Raw genomic sequence first — 9,289 nt, 5'->3', positions numbered from 1 at the left:
GAAGCTCCTATTGTTGGCAAGTAATACTTCACAGGTATCAGAAATACTTTAGTTAATGTCTCCATATTTCCCCCATTTCTAAGATGCTTTCTTTTCCTTACAGAAGATTTAGCTATTTAACATCAAACCAAACAATTGCACAAAAACTACAGCACCAAGCTCTGCTAAATGAAACTGCTGGAGAGCACACACAGGAGAAAAGAATTTGACCGTGGTTGTTGAGTGGGCTAGAAGTCAAATGAGTTTAAATAAAACTAATGTTAACACATTCCTTAATTGAAATGATTAATTCTTAGCAGAAATAAATTAAGATCAGCATGATCTTACTGTAGGCTAGTTGGTGACCCAGCCAGACTTTTGTGCAGATTAGGGTTTTGACTGTGCCTGTTCCGACTGCGAACAGATGAAAACATTGTATTGCAACCTGGGACTTTACATTTGTGGAGCTGGCGGAGATGCACAGTTTTGTAATGAGCCCTGAAAGTTCCTTTATTACTGTAAGTTTTTTGACATATATGACAAGTTATTGGCAAACTGGAAGGTAAATTTGTAAAGTTTTGATTAGCTTTCTCAATTAAAGTACAGTCTTGGTAGAGTTCATCATTGGGCATTAGGCTGGGTCCTTCACAGCTTTCATCACTATCATCCAAGGGCATGGTGCATATTTCACTTCCTCCGTCAGAATCCCAAGAAGAATGAGCACTGCTTTCAGATTTAATGCTGGAAGTAGTGCTTAGATCCAGAACAGCTCCATCATTCAATGGATCGTATCCATAACTCTCAGAACAAGGTTCTCTAATTTTGCTCATTGGAAAAACCAAGCTGCCTGTTCTGTTCATTCCTTTGAAGATTACAGAAGTATGTCCAACATGTTGTTTTAAAGAGACATCTTGACAAAACTCCTTAGCCATGTCTTTCAAGAGGTATGTTGCATTGAAATGGTTGTTGAATTCCAGTGTATCTTTAGTCAGAAGCTTATGATGAAGATTTAGGTTTGAACTATGTCTAGAAGAACAAAGACAAGCTTAGCAAGAAAGTGTTTCGCCTCACTTAACAGCTGTTTCATAATGATCATTAACAAAGAAAAAAAAATCAATATTTAGTAGCATGCATGAATTGTATACTTCTAATTTGAACAACTGCCACATTGGGAGTGCACATGGATGATTTACAAATGTGACTGGGTATCTGAACTTGCTTGCACTGGCATATATCAGAAATAACACTACAGAAATCAATGTTTCAGATTCTCTCCTGCATTGTAAATAGCTGTCTGCTCCACTACTCCTAGTGGTGGGCCTAAAAGAGTTGGGGGACAGACTAAAAATCTGTGTACTGAACTGAGATCAGAGAATGGACTGAGGGTGGGAAGAAACAAGATTCTTTCCCAATGGACAAAGCAGGAAAGGAGTGACATCTGAGTCTGCAAAAAATATTGATGATCTCAAATACTGTAACCATGTGCCAGGATGCAGCTGTACACATCAGTACAGAGCTTTTCCTTGACAGGAATCTCCTTGAAGAAAGGAATATTGCATTGTATTCAATTTGCAGTTTTCAAATGGGCATCTCTGGATTCAGTTTAAAACCACCAAAACATATGAAATCACTGCTTCTCATTGAATACTATCAATCAGCTTCACTGGAAACTTCCAAGCTCTTGCTAGAAGATTCAGTTTATTGCAAGACAGGGAAAACATTCATTTTTCCCCTTGCCATTGTGGTTTAATCCAAACCATGAACTGTTCAAAAGGGCAGAGAAATATTTCGCACTTGCAGTCACAGCATTCTACGTTAAAGTCTAGAAACTTCTGCAAAGTTGTTCCAAATAACTACTGTTTTGCACAAAACTTGTGAACTTTCTCCTGAGTTGGCTTCCCCCCCCTCCCCCCAATTAAACCATCTTCCAAAAGCACCTATGTTAAAACTTAACTGAGTATGTTGGTGTGGGAAGGAATTCCTGGCATGTGAATGCAAATCTTACTGCTGGCCTTCTTTCCTGTGGCCCATATCACAATTACAGTGGAGAGGAATTCACATCTGGGAAGATGCAGGCAGCAGATCAGGGTATGAAGCCCTGCCAGCAGCAGATGAATCTCTGCATCTCAGATGCAGCGGCCAGTCCTCAGAGACTGGCTCATCCTCTCTCTGGACTGCATCAGCTGGCTCCAGTACTCCTGGCAGATTACAGACGATCTAAACCTTGTGTCACTCTGAACTACTATCCAGGCATGCTTCCTGCAGCCAAAAGCTGCTGTAAGACTGTTACAGGAGAGTTAGAAAACTTACAACCTTAGTCGCACTTTAACAGGTTTGTTATCTATCACTTATCAATTCAGATACATAAGTGATGGTCAACAATAAAGCTTCAGTTCTTGTTTCTCAGCCTATGTGCAATAGGCTGAAATAAAATCATGTACAGCAACACAATACTGCAGCTAACAGTAAACTGAATCAAGTTCATTATATAGTTTAGGAATTAGTATGTAATCTCACATAAAAGCACTACCAATGTGGATACACACCAGATAGTGTTAGTTCACCTAGCACTGCATAATGTTAATTTTGTACTGACATAGGGTAATCATGCTTTTCTTATGGGCTTTTTCCCACCAGTCTGTTCAGAATCCTTGAGTAAAGTGAGGACAAGGGCAAGTGAAGATTTCCTGAATTGATGTCATTGCTTTTTCATTAAAGAACACTGTATACATTAAAATACACATGAGAGTACATATTAAACATATAAGTCCACACATGCATCTACTGGAAAATTGCTGAATTCATACCCTTGTTACTTTCCCTTTATATTCTGAAGTATTCTTTCAATTATTGCAGTCTTTATCAGTTATGAAATTTTCATGGCTTTATTTAATACCTCGTAGTCTAGTGGAAAGGAAATGTTTCTTTCAATGGATTTTCATTTCATGAATGTTCTGATAAGTCATCGTACCTGTTGTACGAGGATACACAGAAAATCTTTGCAGGCTCCATTCCTCAAACACTCATTTTAATTTCAAATTAGGCTCCATTGTGATGGTAAAATAAATACAATTTTGTTTATAATTTTCTTACCTGTCTCGACTTCTACGAGAAGGGAAAGCAGCATTACAGCCCTCAACTGTGCAAATATGCATTTCTTTGAGATGTACATTTTTAAAATGCATTTTTACACTGTAAGGGTTTTTAAAAGTCTTCTTACAGATGTCACAATGAAAGCGGCTTTCTTCCTTCTGAATCCCTAGTGCATGTTGACTGACATGATCCATATCTTTAGAGTCTTCAAAACAAGGAATGGCAGCACCCCTGTTTGACAAAGTGCTGAAAAAGCCCCCGGTCAGCAAGTGGTGTTGCAATTCAGGGCAGTCATTTTTAGGAATCCTGCGCTTTGACTGCTCTTTAATATACATGAGGGGTTCAGTCATTGGTTTTATAACATCATTGTGGTAGTGTTTTGGATCTTCATATATAATCTCATGGGAAACTATTTTTAATGGTTGGTTTTCTTCTGGTTTAACCTCTTTCTCACAGTGATGCAATTCATTCTCAGAGATATCCTTGATGTATTTGTTATTTGGCGCAAAGACAGATTCAAAATACTTTGGGCCCTCTACCCCAGAGACAGATTTCCATGAATTACCTGAATGGGGGTGCTTTTCCACCCTGTCGGTCACCCGCTTCTCTATCTTATGCTCACAGGTCTCAAGCTCTCCATCGCTTACCACTTGCAGACGTGTATCATCTTCAGAACTGGCAACATCGCTACTTTCATTAGGTGTCTCAACAGCTTCTTTCTCTATCTTAATAGGCATACTTGATTTACGAGATTTCTTCTTGGGTAGCATGTCAAACGGCAATTCATTTGAAACAAGCTGCTCTGGTATTGAGGAAGAAACAAGAGGCAGAGAAGGAAGAGTACCTGGAGTATTAGCAAGCTCAGCTGGTGTGACTGGACTACGATAAAAAGGAAGAACAGGCTGTACTGTCTTCAGGTTTGGAAATAGGACACCATTCTGTCCAATGCTGGGAAATCCAGCCTGACCCTTTGAATCTGTACAAGAGCTGGCATAGCTGGTAATAGTTCTGTTATCCGGAGTTAAAATTGTAAATTCTGTCCTTTTACTATCTCCAGGTCCAGCAATGGTCAAACCATTTCTTAGATCTTTATCCCTGTTATTTCTATTCATGGGCATATGGAGTCTGGGGTTAGGATTTGCACTATGACGATTTCGACTACGCAAAGAGCTAAATACCATATTGCAGCCCTCAATTGTGCATTTGTGTTTTATCTTCAGATGAACAGCATTGTAATGTATTTTCAAAGTACCTTTGTCATAAAATGTCTTTTCACATGCAGTGCAGAAAACACGCCCTTTCCTTGGCCCAGTGCCATTTTTTTCAACAGATTTCATTTTGTTTTCTGGAGATAGTGCTGTCATTTCAAGCTTTGCTGCTGTATTATGTGAACTGGAATCACTTAAAAGGGCATCATCTTCTGTTTTAGTGGTGACATCTGGACCGTTTATGCTCCTCTCATTTTCAACTTGAAATGGTGCAGAACTAGAACTCAAGAAGCTGCTTTCAGAAAATGGTATCTGAACATCTTGTTTAGTTTCATTGCTATGGTCTTGACCTTGCTCAATCAAATGTCTTTCTGGTGGTGAACCTATCAAAGGTGGAGGCACTGGACTGAAAAACTGAAACGGCAGCATGAAAGCCATGTTATTTACAATATTCTCAAAGGGATGAATGTTGGTGGGACTCATTTTGTCCAAGGAAGCAGAAAAATTAGGACTGTGTTGATTGCAGCTCTCGATGAATGCCCTAATATCCAAATTGGCAGTTGGTGGTGGTATTATAATTGATTGCCCTTCTTTCTCTTGAATTGCCATTAACTCTACAATGGACTTAGTTTCTCCAAAACGAAGAAACTGCTGCAAAGTAGCCAGCTCTTCTTCAGTGGTCATTATGCTCCAGTGATCCAGCACTTTTCCTGAAGCATCCTAAAGCCAAAAATATTTAAATGAGTCAGACATTAATGAAGGCAAACAAAAAACCCTCTCCCCCCAAATCTCTCATTTTTTCAGGGACTAAAAATTCTTCTCTAGTGAAATGATAAAATAATTCTATTTCATGAGACATTAATGCCAATTCTGTGATACTTTCTTCCAAATTTCACCACATTGTGATACTATGTCTTTCTGAACTGACAGTAATACTTTCCAATAAACTATTTTTTTCCACAAAAATTAAGACACGTCATTTGAACAACAGTTAGTATCATGTAAGTACAGACAGCAGAGTTGGAGCAATCAGACCAAGATTTAGCTCCTCATTTAAGTCAAGTATTCTTTCATTGCAAGTTTAATAATCTTCCAAGCAACTAAGATCAGAGAACAAATGAACCTGTATTGATCTATTGCCAGTGTTCACAGAGCACAGCTGTAATTACACTAGAGTGTTGGAGTTCTTTCAAACTCTAGCTATGCCTAACTTTTCCCAATAACTACAATAAATATTTTATCACAGAACATGTATTTGATGGCCTACTGAGATTTTTCACAGTGCATGTAAGAGTTTCTAAGATGATGAAGAATGTAACATTATAAATTTTTCATGTGGTAGAGGTTCAAGGTAATTGATTCCATATTTTTAATCCTAACACTAAAAAGCAAGATTATCAAGACCATTAAATATTGATTCGTGTCATAATGTAAGATCGTAATGTTACTTTACATAAAAGGTAACTTCCACAGTAGCAAGGACTAACATCGGTGTAAGCACATAGGGCCGAATTCATCCTTGATGTAGCTCCACTAAGGTCAGTAGCACTACACCAGAGATGAATATTGTCCCTGGTGTTTAAAATGATGGCAAGTTTATTTGTCAATGTATTATTCTGCTGTACAAAAGTAAACTCACTGTTTAAATAACACTAGAGCAAATTCTGAAGCCTTTACTTTGATACATTCCCAGTAACTTTTTCTTTTTATCTTGGCTTACCTTTGTTGATAGATTCGAGCAAAGTAGGAAGATTTCAGTCAAGTCTGACTAAAAAGGGAGCAATGACCAAAAATCCACCCCTTCTTTTCTGGTGCTAAGCTTGTAGAAGTCTATTGCTGCCTTTCAGATGTACCACACTGTTAATGCATTGTGAACCACTGATAAGATTAAGCTAGAAAACATTACGAGATACTACTTAGCTATCATATTTATATTAAAAAAGCCCCTCTAAATACCTGTAGCACATATCCACGTATATAATCCTGTAGTGTCCAATCCAGAGCATGGAGAATCTGTATCACCTCTTCCTGCTTCAGAACACTGAAAAGCCGATCTAGCAGAATTTTAAGGCGCACAGGAATGGCTTGGGTTCCATACAACATGAGGCTACTGATATCAAAGACAACATTGGATTGAACTATTTCTACCTGGCTTGATGGGTAGAGGTTGGGAATCCTTAATTTGCTCAGGGCTGAAAATGAAATCACAAAACGTAAATAAACTTGTGTCACAAGAGAGAGATAAAATTGAATGTAACTAATATTGGGGTGGGGTGGGGGTGAGGGGTGACACACAAAGCAGGCTATAGTGAGGAGGATCCTAAAAGGTTTTACATAGATTGGAAGAACAAATATTACCATGTGCTACCCATCCATGCCGGCATTGGTCACATTGTCGCTGATTTATTTTCCCAGGTTTGAAACACTGACAACTACAGTTCACGAGAGTGCATCGGATAGCCTAGAAATCAATAGAAAGGATGATAGGTAATATATAAGCACCAGCCAGAGTGTGCAGATTATACATATACAACACACCCATAAAATCCATATGAAGACAGGGTTAACATACCAGCACATACCTATCAATGTGCAATATAAGTAATCCAGGCAAACCCTGAGTTACGCAAGACTACTTCTTGCACCAGCTAGAACACTAGGATATTATGGAAGCAAAATATTTAATGACATACGTAGCAACACCTCTGTGCATTTATTTAGGCTGAAGCACATTTATAACAATAATAAAGTGTACTTGTGCATTCACCTAAGCTATGATCTTCATGTAAGATCACTTTTTTCAGGAAGGTTTGAAAACAAAGACATATAGATGAAAGTCCCACTCTCTTGAAGTTTTACTGGAACTCCATATTGCAATATAGGAAGTTTTAATGAGCAATGTGTTAGCTCTGCATAGATGCCATCCCTTACATACAGCAGTATCCACGTAGAATATATGTATCTGTCAAAGATACAGGAGTTCACTAACGCTTCTCAGGAACAAAGCTCACCAAAAAGTACTCCAACTCCTCAAAGACTATAGCAGTCACATTTTGTAAGCGAAATGCTTGAAAGATAATAGGCAAAACAGAGCACTCAAACAGATAGCAACCAGTTGCACAGTTCAATTTGTGCATCATTTTACTCTCACCAAGATCATCTATAATGCAAATCAAATTAGTATTCAGATATTCCTAATCAACAAGGTAATACAAAACTTGCTTCCTGGAATATGTGCTTTCTTCTGTGTGCCCATCTGCTGCAGAAGGCAGACAGACAACTTTGAGGTCCTAGTTAAAGCTCCATAGGGATTGCTATAGAGCAAAGCATTTGTACGGTTCTGTATTGCTTAGATCTGATACTGAGAATAGTTCCTGCATAAATGGAATATTTATTAAGGGAGGAAAAGTGAAGAAATTAATGTGCAGAAAGTCTGCACTGGAATACAAAAAAAGAGTTAGATTATGCAATTGTAACATATCTGCATATTTCTGTTTTTAAAACAAAATGTTTTACATTTTAAAGTACAGAGAGACAGATATGAAAGAAAGCAAAGTTATGCCCACTACTGGCTGCTACTCCTGCTCCTAGGGTCTTATGCAAAATGGGGACTTCCACTATTTATTAATACCGATAGAAAAGCAAGACAAGACTTGAAGAAAAAAGTAACGTCTTTTCAATGCAGGCATCCCCACCCTGGCACTTTTGGAAAACATACAAAGAAGCAAGTTTTTGGACAATCAGGCTAAGAAAGATGGACACAGGAAATGTTTAAAATGAAAAGGATGCAAGAGAAAGGTAATTTCACTGGGGTTTGCAATGGGCATTTCTTTAGGCTTGAAGAATTTGACTAACTCAGGGCAGAAGAGGACACTACATATAACAGATTACTACAAAGAAGCATGTGCAGGACATTTGGATGCCTAGTGCTTCACATGACTGGATTTGGACTGAGATTTTAAAATCTCAGTAGCTCGCTTATCAAGGAGTTAGCTTACATGCACATCTCCAAACTGCAGTGACTTGATGCTGAGATTCATCTTTATTTGAAGGATCGGAACAAGTGGCAACAGGGTTATTGAAATCTCTGAATTGCTTTGCCTTTAATCTTTTAAAGGAGCCATTGCAAAATACTGAATTCTTGAGAAAAGCTCTGTGCTCCCCATAAAGTCGTAAAATACACATCAATACCCTACACAGTGTGAATTGCTTCACTTTAATGGAAGATATATTTTCACTTAGATGCTCAAATACTTTTATGTAACAATAAAACCCCATAAATTTCTTATGGAAAGGTTGGAAAAAAAGGTGTAGTTGGCTGATGATTCATTTCTATCACAAGATATCAAACAATAATGCAGTTCAAGTCTTCTACCTCTGTACGTACATAATATTCTGTGACTTGCACAGACTGAACCCCTTCCATAGGTGACCCTCCTAGGTTCGGTAAGCTACAGTGCATTCCATGAATGCATCTTTTGCAGTCCCTCCAGACAAAATTACAAAAGAGTACTTCCTTTTTCTGCAAGAAGTAACAGAAATATGCACAATGAAAAAAGCTGTCATGATGATAAGTTAATTGAGATTTCAAATTTTTTTTTCATTCCTTTTCCGTTGGACATGTTCCACAAACCACTGACCTTTAAAACTATTTTTTCTTCTTAATTTGTGTACTTAGACAAAAAAGATATACCGTACAAAATTTTGCATTTCATAGCTTTGTGTAAGACCTTTCTTCTATATGGTACCTGTATTTATTTTGTCTTCCTGTATATGTGTAGAAGACTGCACTTGCAAAAACCAGAAAAAGTAAAAAGGAGGACATTTTGTTTTACATACATGAAAGCGGCTGTTAGAAAGGGAGCAGAGTTCCCCTTCTATCCTAAATACAGAATTGATCCCCTCTCAAGTCAATACACTGCTGCTTCTGGACACCAGCCTTAGATGTAGTTAGATTGCATACTGCTAACTTATCAAAGGTATACCCTCAAATCAGGGATCTGTCACTG

At 38.0% G+C, this 9,289-nt stretch overlaps 1 protein-coding gene across 1 annotated transcript in view; it reads right to left on the bottom strand.

Moving 5' to 3' along the window:
* Positions 1 to 323: 323 nt before the first annotated feature.
* BNC1 (basonuclin zinc finger protein 1) overlaps positions 324 to 9,289 on the bottom strand; it is a 126,549-nt gene continuing 117,583 nt past the window's right edge. Inside the window, exons 2-6 of the mRNA XM_075159561.1 lie at positions 7,292 to 7,440; positions 6,639 to 6,741; positions 6,237 to 6,472; positions 3,073 to 5,000; positions 324 to 1,005 (exon numbers count right to left, since the gene is read on the bottom strand). Coding sequence (XP_075015662.1) covers positions 324 to 1,005; positions 3,073 to 5,000; positions 6,237 to 6,472; positions 6,639 to 6,741; positions 7,292 to 7,440 — 3,098 coding nt within the window. The remainder of the gene's footprint in view (positions 1,006 to 3,072; positions 5,001 to 6,236; positions 6,473 to 6,638; positions 6,742 to 7,291; positions 7,441 to 9,289) is intronic.

The sequence above is a fragment of the Calonectris borealis genome, chromosome 11 (assembly GCF_964195595.1).
Source record: "Calonectris borealis chromosome 11, bCalBor7.hap1.2, whole genome shotgun sequence".
NCBI lineage: Eukaryota > Metazoa > Chordata > Aves > Procellariiformes > Procellariidae > Calonectris > Calonectris borealis.
The sequence above is the reverse complement of the archived record's forward strand: the minus strand, read 5'-3'. Positions and strand labels throughout refer to the sequence as shown.